Genomic DNA, 19375 nt, shown 5'->3' on the forward strand with positions numbered 1-19375 from the left:
AGATTAATCTGAATTTAACTATACATTTACCTTTATCAATAAAATATATTTTCATGTTTTTCTGTTACTAATTGGCACTGTTTTGCTTCTGCTTCAAGAAGTGTCTTTAACATTTCTTGTAAGGCAAGTCTAGTGGCTATAAATTCCTTCAGTTTTGGCTTGTCTCAAAACTCTATCTCTTCTTCAATTCTGAAGGACAATTTTTGTGGGTATTCTTGTTTGGCAGGTGTTTTCTTCAACTCTTTGGATATTAAGTGCCACTACCTCCAGGCCTGCAAATTTTCTGCTGAAAATCTGCTGATAGTCTTAGAAGAGTTTCCTTGTACATAAAAATTTATTTTTCTCTTACTACTTTTAAGATTCTCTCCTGGTCTTCTACTTTGATAATTTAATTGCAATGTGTCCTAGTGTGTGTCTCTTTTTTATTGAAATATATTGGGAATATAACATTGTATGAATTTAAGGTATACAATGTGTTAATTTGATGGATGAATATACTGTAGTATCATTGTCATTGTAGCAATAATTAGTACTTCTATCATGTTGCATAATTATCCCTTCTTTTTAGTAGTTGTACTAATTAAGTTCTAGTCTTGTAGCGTTTGATGATTGTAATACAATGCTGTTATCTATATTCACTGTACTGTCTTAGATACTTACAACTTATTTACTACTCGTTGTGAGTTTGTATCCTTGAACATCTGTCCTATTCCCTCACCCCCTCCCTCTGGTAACTACCATTTATTCTGTTTTTATAAGTTTGGCTTCTTAAGATTCCACATATAAATGATATCATACAAAGTGCTTGTCTTTCTCAGTCTGACTTATCTCACTTAGCATAATATGCTCCACGTCTGTCCATGTTGTTAAGAATGGCAGAATATCCTCCTTTCTCATGGGTAAATAATATTCTATTGTGTGAGTATATATACACTACTTCTTCTTTATCCATTCATCAATAATGGACACTTAGCTTGTTTTCATATCTTGGCTATTGTACATAATGCTGCAATAAACATGGAACACAGATATCTATTCGACATCCTGTTTTCATTTTCTTTGGGTATATATCCAAAAGTGGAATTACTGGATCATATGGTTGACCTATTTTCAATTTTTATAGAAACCTCCACATTGTTTTCCACACAGGTTGCACCAATTTACATTCCAACCAACAGTATACAAAGGATCCCTTTTCCCACATCCTTGTCAGCACTTATTCTCTTATTTTCTTGAAAAGGCCATTCCAACAGGTGTGAGGAGATATCTCATTGTGCTTTTATTTGTATTTCACTGATGATTGGTAATGTTGAGCAACATTGCATGTACCTGTTGGCCAGTTGGGTATCTTTATATCTACTTATATTTTATGCCCATTTTAAGTTGGATTTTTTTTGGTATGAGTTCTTTATATATTTTGGATATTAACTCCTTATCAAATACATGGTTTGCAAAATTTTTCTCCCCTTCTGTAGGTTGCCTTTTCATTCGGTTTTCCCTCCCTCCCTTCCTCTCTCCCTCCCTCCTTTTCTTCTTTCTTTTATTTTCTTTTGTTGTTGTTTTGTTGCTGTGCAGAAAGAAGTGCTCAAGTTTGACATAGTCCCATTTATTGATTTTCACTTTTATTGTTTGTGCTTTTGGTGTCATATCCAAAAATCGTTGTCAAGACCTTTGTCAAGAAGTTTATTCCCTATGTTTTCTTTCAGGAGTTTTACAGTACCAGGCCTTATGTTTAAATCTCTGAACCATTTTGAGTTATTTTTTATGAGTGGTATAAGACAGAGGTCCAGTTTCATTGTTCTGCAGGTGTTTATTCAGTTTTCTCAACACCATTTGTTGAAAGGACTATCCTTTTCCCACTGGTTGTTATTGGCTCCCTTGTTGAATACTAGTTGACTATACATGATTACAGGGATTTAATTCTGGCCTCTCTTCTGTTCTACTAGTCTTTGTATCTTTTTTTTCCTTGCCAATACCATACTGGTTTTATTATTGTAGCTCTGAGTTATAGTCTAAATTCAGGAAGTGTGATACCTCTGGCTTTGGTGTTTTCCCTCAGGATTGTTTTGGCTATTTGGGGTCTTTTGTGTCTCCTTACAAATTTTAAGATTTTTCTATTTCTGTGAAGAATGCCATTGGCATTTTGAAGGGACTGCACTGAATGTATCCATGGCTTTGGGTACTATTTATATTTTAGTATATTAATTCTTCCAATCCATGAACATGGGATGCCTTTCCATTTGTTTACATCTTCTTTCTTTCAGCAAAGTCTTGCAGTTTTCACTGTACTGAATTTCCACTTTCTTTGTTAAAATTTCTCAAGTATTTTATTGTTTTGGATGCTATTGTGAATGGGATACTTTATTTCTTTTTCAGATGTTTCATACTTAGTGTATAAAAATGCAACTGATTTTTGCATGTTGATTTTGTATCCTGCAACTTTACTAAAATTGCTCATTAGTGCCAACAGTTTTTTGGTGAAGTCTTAGGGTACTTTATATATAGAATCATATCATCTACAAATAGTGATAGTTTTACTTCTTTCCTTATTTGCATCTCTTATTTGTCTTGCCTAATTGCTCTAGCAGGGAAGTCCAATATTATATTATGTAACAGTGTGAGAGTGGTGATCCTTGTCTTCTTCATGGTCTTAGAAAAGCTTTCAGTTTTTCTCCACTGGGTATAATAACTGCGGTTTTGTCATAAATGGCCTCTATTATGTATGTTCCTCTACACCCAGTCTGGCCAAGGTTTTTATCATGACAGGATGTTGTATTTTTGTCAAAAGCTTTTCTTTACATCTATTTATATAGTCATGTAACTTTTACCTTTCATTTTATTAATATGGTGTACTACATATTGATTTGCATATGTTGAACCAGCCTTACATACCTGGGATTAATCTCACTTGATCATGGTGTGTAATTCATTATATATATTGTTAGATTTGCTAATATTTTGTTGAGAATTTTTGCATCTATGTTCTTGAGAGATATTAGACTAGTTTTCTTGTAATGGCTTTTTCTGGATTTTGTATCAGGTCAAAGACAACAAGTCATCTGTGTTTCCTCCCTTTTTCTCAAATCTAATCCATCAGCATGTCTCCTAATTCCAGCTTCAAAATCTATCCAGAGAAACTAAAAAAACAATCCCGTCTACCACAGCAACAAAAAAAAAAGTAAGATACTTGGGAATAAAGTTAACAAAGGAGGGAAAACCTGTACTCAGAAAACTATAGGACATTGAAAAAAGAAACAGAGGGTGATACAAACAAGTGGAAGCAATGAGGTATCACCTCACACCTGCCAGAAAGGCTACCATCAATAAATCAAAATACAAGTGCTGGCAAGGATGTGGAGAAAAGGGAACCCTAGTTCACTGCTAGTGGGAATGCAGACGGAGCAGTGACTATGGGAAACAGTATGGAGGTCCCTAAAAATAATTAAAAATGGAACTGCTGTATGACCCAGCAATTTGACTTCTGGGAATATATTCTAAGAATCCTGAAACACCAATCAGAAAAAATATATGCACCCCTATGTTCATAGCAGCATTATTTACAATAGCTAAGATTTGAAAATAACCCAAGTGCCCATTAGTAGATGAGTGGATAAAAAAGCTGTGGTACATTTATTCCATGGAGTACTATGTGGCTGTGAAAAAGAAGGATCTCTTACCCTTTGAGACAGCATGGATGGACCTGGAGACTATTATGCTAAGCAAAATAAGCCAGTTGGAAAAAGACAAATATCATATGATCTCACTTATATGTGGAATCTAATGAACTAAATAAACTGAAGAACAAAATAGGTCTAGAGGCATGGATGCATGGAACAGGATAACAGATCTCAGTGGAGGTGGGGGGATGGAAAGATATTAACCAAAGAACATACATGCATATATGGACATAGACAGTAGTGTGGGGAAGGCCTGAGATGGGGCAGGGGTTGGCTGGAAGGGGGCACAAGGGGGAAAATGGAGGACATCTGCAATGCTGTCAACCATAAAAATATAGAAATAATATCCCGAGACCTACTTCTCACTATCTCATATACAAATCACCATCACTTCTTGCCTGTACTCCTGCCTCATTGTTTCTGTTCTTGCTCTTTTATGATCTTTTCTCAAAAAGCAGTCTTCTAAAACCCATACAACAAATCATTTCACTCCCTTCTTGAAATTTCTTATCACTCTCAGAATGAAATCCAAATTTCTTGACAAGGCCTGCAAAGCAAGGTCTGGGGCTTAGCTGTCTCCATCTTCACCCTCCGGTATTCCTCTCCCCTCCCCCACCACTCATTCTGCTCCAAATAACACTAGCTGCCTCTGCTGCAGGTTAAGGTGTTTACTGTCTCAGGGCTTTTGTACTTGTTCTTCTCTTTGTTCAAGTACTCTCCCCTCTAGGAAGGGTTGCCAGATGAAAAACAGGGTTATTTTACATTTGGATTTCCGATTAAAAAAATAAATTATTTTTTAGTTTAGACATCCAAGTGCCTCACAAGTAGATATTAACATATACAGTAAGCACTTGATAAATAGTAGTACTCAATAAAGCAGCACATATATTGATTAGTTAGAAACACTACAGATATAAAATACTAACTTAAAGGCTTAATTGTCATTTTACCAGGAGTATCTCCTAAGTTCTAGTTAAGTATTAATTTGATAGAATGAAAAATGAGAACACAAACAAGACCCATTAATGCATTAAAGGTATATTTTATCAAAGAAATTATTAATGTAAAATTTATTCCAGAAATGTCTTTTGGAAAGAAAAATATTCTCTCTGGCTTGAACCCATTGTCTTTATTTTTTATATTTTTAGTGTTGGTTTTTTTTTGTTTCATTTCCTTTGTGTGATGATGAGATATGTCTGTTTCAGTATGGAAGGTGGTAATTTAGATAAGTTATTTGGAGTCCCTGAAGTCTGTACGCTGATTCACACTGAAAAATCTGCCTCCTCAGTTTCCTGAGCATGTTTTTCAGGTGTTTTGCATGGGCAAACCATATACCAAGACTTGAAATTAGTCTATGAAAGTAAACTATGAGCTCCATTCTAAAAACATTCTAAATCACAAATGCACTGGTATGGGTGAAACTTTAGCATTTCTCTGTTTTAAAGGAACCAAACTCCTATTAACATCATGACCAGATAAATCAAGTCTGACTTTTAAAGATTACTATAGTGAAAAATAAGAGATTGGTACCTTGTTTCAGTTTGACACATTAAAATAGAAAAAGGATTCAGTGCCAATATTATATATATACTTGTACATGTACAAATATATATGTGTGTGTATACATATATATTTTAAAATACAATAATTAGGTTTCCTTCTAGAGATGTCTCTCAAAGGGCTCTTAATGAAGATGTCACTGAGAATTCCTCATTCCTATTTTTTTTTCAATTTTTCATTAAAAAATAACAAACAACATCTAAACCATAGTTATATTCATATGATTTTGCTCCAAGGCTAACTTTTTGAGACCATGTATACTTGGTGGCTCAAATCCCTTCCATTTCCCTTGTTAAACAAGAATTACTAACTAAACAATTACTCTGCCTTTCTTCCCAAAACCAGAACCTCTTACTAATTTCACATAGTAAGAGCACAAAAAATTTTAATTTATTTAAATAATTTTCCCAAGAGAAAATTTTCTGGTCATTCGGTTAAGAAGTTTTTGCACTTTTCTGAATTATAGTAATCATTAAATTTCCTTCAAGAGGCAAATCACTGGTGAAGACATCTACCAAACAATGGCTAACTTTTTAATTTAGATAGGTCTGTACTTAAGTAACCCATACCAGTGTTAAAGAAAGATCTACAAAAATTCCCTAAGAAATAATTTCTTCTCCTACACAGCACCTTAACATACTCACTACATTAACTTATGAAGTAGGTAGTATCTTTGTTCAGCTATTTAAATGTATGTGTGCATATGTAAATATACACAAACATTTATTTCTGTATAATCATTTTTCATGCACCCAATAATGTATTTTTATAAATTAGGTTTGCATAAAATAATGAACTTCCTCAATACACATATCATTGGCTTGCTTTCATTTCTTCTTTGATAAACTTCAGCTTTGTTTTTCTTTTGTTCTTCTTTACAACTTCAGTCTTCAAAAAGCTCTTATCAAAATGTCTCATTTGAACAGCTGTGTTTTAATAAAGTCCTCATGGTATGGGCTTCATAATTATATACCTATAATCTATATCCTTTTTTCCCCTTTTTTTAAAAAATATATCTTTATTGATTTTAGAGAGAGGAAGGGAGGAGGAGAGAGACAGAGATAGAAACAATGATGAGAGTGTCACTGACCGGCTGCCTCTTGGACACATCCCCTACTGGGGATCCAGCCCGCAACCCAAGCATGTGCCCTGACCGGGAATCGAACCTCGATCTCCTGGATCCTAGGCCAAAGCTCAACCGCTGAGCCACGCCCGGCCAGGATCTATACCCTTTTATAACTCCATAGGGTGTAAGGGTCCTAGCTTTAGACAGAGGCACTTTTTAAATGCTTAGAGAGATATACCCTTTAGATGACACCACCATCCCTGTTTTCCTGTGAGCAGAATCCAATCCACACAAGTTACATTCAGACTAATATTGAAGCTTAGACTTTAACCTTTATTGGTCCTAAATGTGGGGGAAAACTGCCAAATAATCTCAGTGGTTTTTGTGTGTAATATTTTATTTTTATCAACTTTCTACTGTTTCAAAGAAAATACTTCCTTTGATATCATCATAACAACACTCAAATTGCATAGAACAATTCACTATTCCACACAGGTGGCTGTGTTTTTAAAATCCCCACTTCGAGTGTAAAGTATATGTCATCTACAGCATCTTCTCAAGACTACTATTATATATTCCCCAAGGACACAACAACATCAAGGCATCCCAGATGTGCTCTTTTCATCTTTCAAAAATTATTTCATTAAAACATATTGATCCCATCCAGTTGGGTCCAACCACTGAGCCACACCGGCCAGGGCATTGCCTATAGATTTTTAAGTGTAAGGTAAAATGGGAAGTGATCTATTCAAAAGGAAGTTGACATGCATAATTTGCATCTAATGAGTAGCCTATAAATCTTATCTAAAACATTCTGTGATTGATGGGAGTAAACTTTTGAAAATATAGTTAAATTTTACACTATTTTTGATCTGTAAAAGAAAATGTAATACTTTTTTTACCCTTAAGCTTTAGTGTGCTCATTTCTATTGATTATAAATAGGGACAAATGTAGAAAATGTGATTTTACAACACCTTTAGTATGTAAATGGTATGATTACCTATGTAATCTTCTTTAAGGGATCAATTTTTTGGGATCAATGATATTTCAAATACCTACCTAATTATCAATTTAAAAATATGTTCATACAGAGAGATAATTTAATTTGGTATATATATATCTATACATACATACATACATATATATATATATATATACACACACACACACACACACACACATATATATATATATATATATATATATATATATATATTTAAACCAGATAGGTTTCCTTCACTTGGAATTTTTTGCTGTGGAAACCATTATTTTATTATCCCAGGACAAAAGCAGTTGTTTTCTGAATATCCCTCTGCTACTCCACTTTTCCCCACCTCTGATAAGCTCACTCCATTCATAGTAATGGCCACATCTCCATCTAGTGGTTTCCTAATCAATGACTACCTGGACAACAATGAAGAAAGAACACAACCCAAGTTGCTCTAGTAAAATAATCATGGTGAACCGAGAGCATCAGAAAAGAAACTGCAAAACTGTAAATGGAGCCCTGAACACAAACTCAGGTCCTAAAACATCTATTTAGTCATATTGATTATGTAATTCAGATAAATGACAAAAGGTTAATAAATAATATAATTTTGCCTAGATAATATAAGTAATACTAAGTAAAACAGACTTAGAAATTGGAAGCACTTATACTAAAATATTTCAATAAGAGCAATATTTTGGTAGTAAAAATCTGAAAAGTTGTTTAAAAAAGAAAAATTAGAATGAGTTATTAAGTAATGATTGATAAAATTGAAATGGTATATTAATTTTATATCAGCATCTTTTGAAAATAAATTGAGATTACCAGTTCTAATAATTGTCCTTAAGATAGTTCTCTTTAGTTAAATTGAGACATCATGAAGCATGTATAATTTTTCTCCACAATGACTTAATATTTATAAAAAAAAAAAACATATGAGAAAATACTGATTTTTAAATAAATATAGGTGCTGTTATGGTCTGTTTAAGATTAGAAACTTATACAACATTTGAAATTAGCTATTTACATCAGTACTGGAATTTTAATAACCTGGTTTCAGGACAGTTACGGTGCATTTAGAGATATGGTTTATTTTTTAAAATTTTGAACCAAACACAAAGAAAAATTAGAGAAAGTGACTGACCATCCACACCACATGAAAACTTGCAGTAAAATGAAGATAGGAGCTGACATCATGGTACAGGCACGACTCGTTGTGCATATAAGTTGATCCTATTAATAACGGGCAAAGTAGCAAGTACAGGAAAAGGAAAGAAAACACAGAAAAGAAGACATACGAGATGAGATTTCATGCAATTTGCTGGCAGTTAGCAGTTTATGTGAGCCTCCATCCAGAGCAGATTCACAGTGACCATTGCAAATAAGCATTACAGAATACTCCACTGCTAAAGAAACACAAGACATTATTAGCACATTAAGCTACCGAGCAAGACTTGTACTTTCACCCACAATCCACTGTATAATTTATAGGAACTTGAGTTACTGAGAATTTTTGTCTTAAACATTTTTAATGCCTTGACAAAAATTAGAGCTTCAGAGGGTGAAAATATTTTTGAGTAATAGGGATTGTATATGGTCTTTAAAGTTTATCTGAAGGAATTGAACCTCAGTCTATGATGGCAAATAGCTGATGAGCGAAGTTTCCCTAATGATATTACCCTGTTGGGTCCACAAACAACATTCTTTAGGGAATGACTTGACACGGGCAAAGCTCCTAAAGGTATAGTAGAGAAAAGAGCAGAAGTCCTCATGTCTGAACTTTATTTAAGTCTAATGGTGTACAATGAAAAAGATCTATTAGCAGCAACTTTGAATCACTTTCCATCAAAGGGAATGATCAGTATTCCTCAGAGATAACTGAGATTTACCTGCTAAAACATCTTGCATTTTTAGCTTTATTCTCCATCCCTGATTTTATTTCTTCTTTGCTCCAATTATAATTTATATTACTTAACTGTATAATATGTATCTATGGAAATGCATTACTTTTTTCTGGGACAAAAGTGGCTATGTATATTAGAGTAAATAAGTACAGAGTAGGCAAGTCAATGCTAAATAAATACCAACCTCTATAAATACACGTTAATCAGTAAATGATGGGGCCTGTTTTCAGAATAAACAGTTCCTAAGGTAATAATACTTGTTTACATGCTCATTGGTGTATGCAAGACAGTAAATGCAAAGGCACATCAGAGAATTGAGGAATACTATACTTAAAATTGATTTTTGAAAGTGGGCAGGCATTTTGTGGCCTTTATGTTTAAGAATAAAGTTTCTTAACTACAATAATTTTAAAATCATACAGCTGATTATAGACACAGAAAGTCTGAATAGTGTTAGTAGAGGAAGATGACTGACCTATAGGAAAATTAGGAGTGTGTTTAAATAACATATTAAGTATGTTTTGTAAAATTTTATCAGCTTAACCCTATGTAATCGACCTGGTCTAATTTCAAACAATATAAGAATTAATACAGTTAATAGAAATAATATAAATCTAATATATGACAGAATTAGAAACCATGTCAAAAAAGGTAGAATTGTAAAATAATTGGGTAATAGCTGTTTGACAGGTTTTTAAATACTCTGAATGAAGATTAAACCCAAATTAATGAAAATAACTTTTATATCTTCAAGATTGGAATATAAATGAAGGTAGACAACTCATATACTGTAAGTAACATTTACTGCCAATTACTGTTTTTTAGAAAGTCTTTAAAATCATCAGCTTTGTAATGCTGGATTATTAGTGAATTGATTGGAATTGTGTTTGAAAGTACAATTTCTGTGGGAAGGACAGATAGAAGAAGCAACTGTTAAGCTTATGCTTACCATGAAAAATATTGAAATGAAAGATCTATTTACCAGAAAGTACGTCATGTTAGTGAGAAACACTATGGATCCTTAAATTCTTGTGGACAATGACCATCGAGCTAAAGTAAATTAATACAGTAAACGTTTGGTCTTACCAAGTCATTGTTATCAAAGCAGACGTCAGGCCCTTTTCGGTATCTGGGTTGCTTAACCATATCACAAGGATCTGGACCATCAGCTAAAGAAACTTGTTAAGGAATATGAAACTACTTTTCCTGCACACAATTAAAAAAAGAAATGCAACATATTTATTTCCCAAAGCAAGTAAGAGATACCTATGCCATTATTCCCAGCCCAACACAACCAGTTCAAATACTTAGGGATTTAAGGAATTAAACTGACACAATTTTTTTCTTGTCAGACTAGGGACTGTGTGAAGAGATCAACTTTTTAAATTGTGACTGAATATGGTACCTGGCACACAGCAAGTACTCAATAAATATTTGTAGAATATAAGTGAGTGAAATGCACAATTGATGCAGAGTATAAGGCAGGGTCATCCTTGTAAAAGAGTACAAGGGAGAAGCTGGGCACACTCTACTTAACATAAACCAATTCCTAATAAATGTCAGTTCCAAACACAGGTGAGAACTATTTTTTCTTCTTCAAAAACAGCTTAGGCTAATGCAAAAATTATAGGTGCTCTACAGAACCTCTGCGTACAATGCTTTAATGGTCATTGCATGTCATTTTGCAGGTTTACTACCAGAAGTAGTTTTAGTGTTATTGCCATTGTAGTTGTAGCATACAACAGGATTTCCTTTTTTTAAGGCTGAATAATATTCCATTGTATGCATATACTAGACCTGACTCCACTTTGGATGATTGAGTATTGACAGCTTTCAAGCCACAGCTCTGTCAAGCCATTTTCAGATCTACTTGGGAACCTGCACTGCTCTCTCCACCAAACCTCATCATGTGAGTAAGAAGCCTTACACATTTTTTCAGTGCATTTGTAGCAACATCAGTCTTGACATCCAAACCAAATTTTGTGTGAGGTGTCCATTCTGCCTCAGTGAGATGATCACTCTATATTTTTCTTTTTAGGAGCATAAACAACATGACAAGATTAAAAATGCACTATTTTTAAATGGCTTTCCATTCCAAACACCTCTACTGTCAAAGGATACAAGTCTGCTCTGCTTGTATGAGCAGCCGTGTGTCACAGGGACAAGTCCCTTTGCTCTCAACCATTATGAATACTAAGTTGGTGTTCATAAGTTTTTCTACATGAAAGATTCTGCAAAATATTTTTAAAAACAACAGAAAATTATCTTGGGAAAGAAATAAAAATCTTTCAAAGATTCTTAAATATTAAAGACAAAATATCACATCTTGAAACAGCATCACCAACACAAACAATAAAACAGAAGGAGAATGATCTTAGAAGATTACTGTGTTTTACTTATTAGTACACACACATTACGTCTCTCAAATGAGTATTAAAATATGCAAAAATGTTTTGTGTGGTTTTTTTTTTAAAAAGTTAGTCCTCAATGCAAAAATAGCACTATTTAGTTGTTGAAACTCATAGAAAAAAATATTTTATTTTACATGTTTAAGAAATTGTGGTATTTATCATTGGAAATATGCCAAAGTTGCCTTATTTTACAGATAAAACTTTTAGTACAAATATGGCTAAGCATCTTGCCCAAGCTAATGGCAGAGTAAAGACTAAATCATGTTGTTCAGCAAACTTTCTATAATGATGAAAACGTTTTTTGCTTTCTCCGATATGACAGACAATAAGGCTATTGAGCACCTAGAATGTGACCAGTGTGACTGATATCAACATTTTAATACTGATTAACTGTAATTGATAATTGAAATAGTCAACCGTGGCTGGTAACTGCTAAACTGGACAACACAGATATAGACAAAGTCAAGAGCTTTAAATTCCATGAAGTGTTTTTTGCTTTTGTTTTTTGCACATCTTAAGCTGCTTCTGTCTTCTTCAGCAACCAAGATAAAAATGTAAATCTGTCCTTAAAGAGTAATTTCTTTATGATTATATATGTTCAAAGAAGTGGGATTTTCTTGCTTTCCCTCCTCATTGAACTTAGGACACAAGCATAAAGTGAATTAAAAAAAAAATCATGATTCAACTTAATATCTTTGCGATTTAATTTAGCCAACTTTTAACCACACATTGCTAGTTCTGGACATCAATTAATGAGAGGCCAAAGGACTCAAACTCTTTCCGATGTACCCATAGAACATGCTACAGTGCTGTTTCCTGAAGCTGATAGCATAATACACTAATCTCTAAACAGGATGGTCTGCTTTTTGCTGAGTTTATGCCTGGCTGGCCTCCCCTTTCTTCTCCTTTGCATACCCTCTACCTCCTCCTAGGACATAAAGATTACTTAAGTCATAAAATCATATTGACCATATCTATTAAAAATGCATGCCAGTTTCAGTTAACCTATTCCTGAAGACATTTTTAACTGTTATAAACTTTATTTTTTTAAATCCCTACCAATTAACAATTCCAGCCCTTTCACATGCTCACATTACCTGATCTCTTCATATTTCCTCTTCTCTATGTTAACATTTCTTCACTAAAAACAAAGTATCTCAACTCTTTGCCCTCTAAGCTGTGCCTTTCTGCTCTGTTCTCAGTGATCCTGTGACATGGACTATCACTCTCCTCTTAAAACTTCAAAAAACTCCTCCTCACCTTTCTCCTCTATCCCATTACAATCTCTTCCAAAAAATGTTTCAAGGTGTTTTATGGATACTGGTGACTAACATTAACCTTGACCTTGGGAAACATTTCTCCCAGTTCTTCCAGTTTCAAATCAAACATATCTTCAATGCTAAATTTCAGTGAGTACTAGAACACACACCCCTTAATATCTTTTTGTAAACCTGTGTAGTAACTACATGTAAAAAAGAACCATATAGGTGGTTTAGAATTATGGATGTAATTAATCCTAGTTTTAGGATGAATAATTCTGCAACTTTCTTTATACTAGAAAATTTTAATATAGGTTCTTTGAGATGAAAAAATAAATACATTTAAATATAATGGAATTTCTCATTTTCTGGCTAAAAGTGGTATTGATTTCTTGACTATATATCATAGTTAAAGGGATTATCAAAGTTAGAATTCATTTTAAAACCCACAAAGTGAAGATCTCTGATGTTTTCATCTTAAAACAGTTACTCATATCTCTCAGACTTGAACAATAGCAATCTCCAGTATTTTCTATAGTGATTATAAAACTGAATACAGTTTCTTAGTGAAATAGAAATGGTCCAGAAATGAAGAAAAAAAAATTACCTGGAACAGTTTCCACAGTCTAATACTCCACTGAATGATTTACTATCATTATCAAAGAAATACTGTGTTTGTTCAGTAATGCAGCTCTGCTTTGATATAGAGGCTGTAAAGTCATCATCTTCCATGTCAACTGTGGGGAAATAAAGACCACCATCATGAGGGGACACTATATCAGTCCCCAGCACCTTCATTTCTCATGGAGCACAACAACTGTGTAAGGGCAGGCACTTTGATTGGCTAAAGGTCAAACTCAAGATTAACAGAGTGGCAGCCCCTAATAGGTGCCCAATAAATTTCAGTAGAATAAATTAATTCAAACACATTAACAGCTACAAAATAGAGGCCGATGTGAAATAGGAGAGTTTTGACAAAAAGATTTTAACCTACAAGTGTTAAATGAATGACCTCTCTCTCTCTCTTTTTCTCTCTCTCTCCCACACACATTCTCTTTCTTATTGAGTTTGTTAAATTCTGTACATCCAAAAAGAAAAATTTAATTATTAAGACAATAATATCTGAGCTTTTACGTACCTGCCTCAAGAAGTCGTGGAAAGGTCAAACTCAAGAGTAACTGCTGTAGAATAGACCTGAATTTTAAATATGAATAATTATTGATAAAAATCTATATATTTTCCTTTCTAAATTACATAATAAAAACCTGAGGAATTTTTTATATACACATAAACACATTTATTTTTCATCTTTCAGGGGAAAAATTCAGAATTTGCTAATACAAAGTTTAGAAGCATTCTATATAAATATTTTTTAAATTATATAAAACACTGTAAATTATGTTCTGAAGTTAGGTGTGTTTAGGACCAAATGAGGGACATGTGTGTGAGGAATCACATTATAAAATGAGATTGTGAGAAGTGGTAACTCTAGCAGGATAATGTCGGTATTTTAGTGCCTGGGTTTCAGTCAGAATTTTCTCCATCTTTTAGTTTTTGAAACTGTGTGGAGGAAGAAAAAACCCTAAAAACAAAAATGACTTTGTGCCATGGGTTTATAGATGACTTACTTTAGAATATATTTATAAATACATAATGTGACATTTATGAAATAAATATACATATATCTATGGCATATGGCACATTTCAGTTTTATAATAAGGGGGAATGGAACCAAATATTAGTATAGAGTTATCTGGAACTGAGTTTAATAAAAAAAGGGGGGGGGCAGTGGTGAGTGGGCAGATATTCTGACCAGAAAATAATATGAAGGCAATCAAGTATTTCAGAATCAATATAAGGTTTAGAAAAAACCTATGTGAATTAATATATAAATCTCTTTCACAATAGAAAGCACCATTTTTCACAATTTTCCCCCCAAAATTGTTTTTTTTTTTAATCTAAAATCTTTGCTACCCTGTAAACACTTAATTTTAGCTGGGAAAGCCTCAATATCAAATGAATGTTAGAGAGTAACCTACCTGGAATAAGACTTGGACAATACAGTAGGGCATTGGTACAAAAGAAACATAGGTAGGAAGGGAGGGAGGGAGAGATTGGATCCCAGACACACCAGGAGGCTTAGTTACTTGATTTAACCAGAACCAAACAATGCCAGATTTGATCTTCCAGACTTTTCACAGTGCCTCCCTAAGCAGTTTAAATGTCTCATTTTCAAAGGTGACAGGTTATAGGTGAGGGGGTGAAGAAGGTAAGAGGATGGATTTGGTGAAAAGAAAGAATTAGATCCCTTTCAGCAAGATGATGCCTCCAAAACTAAGCCAGCCTTTGTATGAACAGTAAAGAGGTAGAAAGATAAGGCATCATGTCATGAATTTGATCAGTGAAGACATCTAATTTGGATATTGAAGCCAATTAATAGAAGGATAAAACACCTAAAATTTAAGGAATTGAGTATGATACACAGAAAGAACACAAATGAAGTTTCAAAGGTCCCATGGAAAAAGAAGCATCTGAGAAGTCTCAAGTTTGCACGAGCATAACATTGTTTTCATATAAAAAAACTGAAAAATTGTAACAGCTTTACTCCAATGACTTAGAAAGAACTATTTATAAGTATATATTGCCAATATGTGCTATTGGAAATTTTAAAACACTAACTCTCATAATTTTTTACATGTCACAAAATCTGTATTTTCATCAAATTCTTTACTATCTGACATCTTTCTCTCATTACCAATAAAAATACAATTTTGACTTACCACGCAGCAGCAGTAGCCCACCAGCCGATGTGCAATATGTCCGCTATTGATGGCTAGGAAATATAATAAAATGTGAGTGCATTAATCTACACTGAGTGTCTCGGAGAGGAAGGGGCAACTTGGGTGTTACTGACCACATATGCCGAGCGATGCCCTGCGCCTTGCTTTGGTGCCGCACCAGGCTCACACACTGACTGGTAATCGTAGGATTTGTTAAAAGCATAGACCGATATATTAATCAGGTGTCTCATCAAACTAGGATCAATCTCTCCAAAAAATCTTCCAATCTGGCACAGAAAGAAATAATAACATGAAGTTTCAAGTGAAAGTCAAATATTAACCTGAACCAGTACAATGAAAAGAAATAATACAAAGAACTGTGTACTAAAACTACCCAGGAGTTTTAAAACAGAAGCAAGTAACAACCAGGATATGACACTCCAAAAGAATGCAAATGAACTGAGGTGTTCTCGTTACTCAATGGCTCTGTGAGAAAGCTGCGGAAGGAATGGACACAATAGATTCAGCATTAAGGACACAAATGCCTCCTGGGGACGGGAAGAGTAGTATAAATAAGAAAAATGCATGGGACATGAGAAAGAAACTTGTAGAAACTGATGAACTGGAGTGAGTCGCATCTAGAGGGGCAACCTCTAGGTGATTAGAGGATTACCCTAGAGTTTAATCCTAAACTCCAGCCCGTAAACATTGACAGGGAAAAGGTCATTGTTGAGAGGTCTTTTCTTCCTTCCTTTTTTTTTTTTTTTTTTTAAGAGAAGCCAGAAATGTACATTCACAAGTGAAATTAGTTGGCAACAAATTCTACTTCGTTCAAAATCCTGTGTGAACCAAATAGCCTATGTGCTGCCAATTTACAAATTTGGGATTAAGAACTTCACCTGTTTCAAACCAGCCAGATATTAAGTTAGACATTATCAACGGATAATTATTTAATATATGAAAATATTCTAAATTTCTGAAAGTCAAAAATAAAAAGTTCATATATATTAAGATCCTTAGCTATATGTTTTAATTACTGTGAGTACTAGGAAGTAAACTCAACTAACAAACATAACGTAATCTAGATTTTGGATGCATTTCTTAGCGATTTATATCATATTAAGAACTTTAAAGTTTATAACAAAAATAAAACAACTCATCAATTTCTATTATGGTATGAAGGAGTTTTGCAATGTTGATCAGGAAAATATGCTTTGGAAACCATAGTTCTTTTCACTTTAGTACACACCTGGTTAGTATAATCATCATGATTTGCCATTAAAAGAAACCCACCATCATCTAGAATCACACAATCCATTACCTATTAAAAAAAAAAAAAAAGCAGTTAACATATTTTCAGGAAGGTTAGAAGGTTGCATTATTATTACTCCATTATATGTAGATGATTATAACAACAATAGAAAAAAATCAAATGACTATGTATTCTCTTGAACACATATGCTCAAGAGATTCTGATGAAATAAATTAAGGGCAAGCACAGATTCCTATCAAACCCTCAGGGCTTGGTTCCACCACTATCCATCAAGTTAAAACTGTCAACTTCACCTTAACAAATCATAAGAACAAATCAGAAATAATCTTTTTTCCATTTTAAAGTCCTCTGAATGATTCAATAAGTTGGATAGATCAAAATACTTAATAACATATAATTATTTTATTATTTTAAGCTTATGTTTGAGATTTGATAAAAAAATAATTTTAATGAATTTTAGTCACCATGCTTCACAGACTTAAAGCAGAAGTCTAAGGATATTTAGAACTATTTTAATTAAAAATACTTGGTTGGATAATTTGAGATGTAAAAGAAAAAGCAAAACAAGAAATGCCTGTGACTAAGAAGAAAATCATTAATCCTGAAATATAGAATAAATTCCCACCTAGTTTAAATGAAATTTAAGTGCTTGAATCAATTTAATAATTTTCATTGTATAAAAATCACAGTTTAAAACATTGTTTTCAGAGTTGGGGACATATGCATTCCACTTTCCTACTGTGGAAGCAGCTAAAACCTTTAGAGCTAAAACCTTTGCTCTAAAAACATAGTGTTCATAATCTATGTTGACAAAGTCTCTGTAAAATGGACAAAGTACAAAAATAGTTAAATTATTGGCTCATAATTGTAATGACTAGAAGTGATAAGATGACATAAACCCCTTTCTTCCCTTGGAGATATACACACAGATAAGATGACTAGAAGAGTGGAATTCACCCCTTTTTATGTGTTTTTGGAATACTTTAGTATTATTCTTAGAGCATCTAGGAACATTATAATAAATTCTGTAATTCCTAGCTTTAGTTAAAAATCATTTCTCATCATTGTAAATACAGTGTTGAACAAATTTAGAGAAAGTGCAAAAGATGAGGGAAGACTGCATTGATAACTGATAAGTATACTTTAGTTAGAAACTTCCCATTCAGGAACAGAGGTAAAGATAAATATGTACAAAAGAATCTAACAGAATTGAGAAAGAAGAGAATACCATCCATATTGATATGGCTTTATTGTAAATTCCCATAATATATTTATCTTTTTAAAGTTAGGAATTAAAAGCATATAATTCAAATTCTTAACTATGAATTAGTTCACAACTTCACAGAGTAAATTTTTTAGCATTTGATTAAAATTTCCTGCATCTTTTTTTTTATCATAAAATCTTAGCAATAATAAGAAAAAATTATAGTTAAAATTTTTATTTTAAAGTTTTCTTACATCACTGTTTCTTTTGCAGTCACAAACTGGACCAGCACACTGAAAGACAAAATATAATTATTGCCATATCTTTTAAAATTAAATTTTAATTATATCATATTATTATCTTGTTACAATTATAAATCAATAGTTTATCTAGTATAAAAGTAAGATTAAATATTAGTCTAGTCCATAATTAAAAAGGTAATTACTTTACCTTTAAAATTAGAAAATAGCAATTATAGATTATCTACACTAGCATTTCAAATTGTAACACTGAAATATTTTTCTTTTTATATTTATTAATTGATTTTAAAGATCTTTGAAAAAAGTGAAATTCATAACTCTCAGTATTGTGGCACTGAAAATTTCTTTTGCCTCTGTTTGTATAAGATTTTACTTCTACTTTTCTTATTTACATTTGAGATTATTAATTATATAGTAAAAAAAAAATTATATATATAAATTAAAGTATCTTACCGGATCCCTGATTGATGTTTTGGTGAAATTCTCTATCCAGGAATTTACATCAATTTTAATTCCAACAACTGAAAAATTATGTAAAAGAAAAATGGACATATACATTTAAAAATTAGGTATGATTCTCACATATCTATTTTTCCTATAATATATGAAATTTCCTGAGCAGGAGAATGTAAGATTTTTAAGATTAAAAAAATCAATTTAATTTCAGCTATACATTGAAACATTGATTTGAATTAATTTAAAAGGCTGTAATTTTAATTAGCTACAATAAATATTTTCTACATAATTTAGGTAATTTATACAATAGCATTAAATTTGGGGTGAATATAATGTTTATTAAAGAGATACTTCTTGGGTTTTCATTAAGAAGTAATGCTGATAGCTCTTCAACTATAACATAAACTTCCTTTATATTCACAATACAGTTTATTCACTTGCCACAACCTGGCTAATTAATTAATGTAGAGAGTAAGCTCAAAAAAAATTGGACAGTGTTAGGAATAGCTTTATAAATATTATGTCATTTAAGTAGA

At 32.7% G+C, this 19375-nt stretch overlaps 1 protein-coding gene across 3 annotated transcripts in view; it reads right to left on the reverse strand.

The window, feature by feature from the left end:
* Positions 1-19375, reverse strand: part of CACNA2D1 (calcium voltage-gated channel auxiliary subunit alpha2delta 1) — a 453232-nt gene that overhangs the window by 9197 nt on the left and 424660 nt on the right. For all 3 annotated transcript variants that reach the window (XM_081147533.1, XM_081147532.1, XM_081147531.1), the window contains 9 exons: positions 18837-18904; positions 18378-18416; positions 16896-16967; positions 15781-15933; positions 15647-15699; positions 14005-14060; positions 13474-13603; positions 11318-11427; positions 10283-10365 (listed from right to left, as the gene is read on the reverse strand). In XM_081147533.1, coding sequence (XP_081003659.1) covers positions 10283-10365; positions 11318-11427; positions 13474-13603; positions 14005-14060; positions 15647-15699; positions 15781-15933; positions 16896-16967; positions 18378-18416; positions 18837-18904 — 764 coding nt within the window. The remainder of the gene's footprint in view (positions 1-10282; positions 10366-11317; positions 11428-13473; positions 13604-14004; positions 14061-15646; positions 15700-15780; positions 15934-16895; positions 16968-18377; positions 18417-18836; positions 18905-19375) is intronic.

Source organism: Miniopterus schreibersii (genome assembly GCF_964146895.1).
Source record: "Miniopterus schreibersii genome assembly, chromosome: 9".
NCBI lineage: Eukaryota > Metazoa > Chordata > Mammalia > Chiroptera > Miniopteridae > Miniopterus > Miniopterus schreibersii.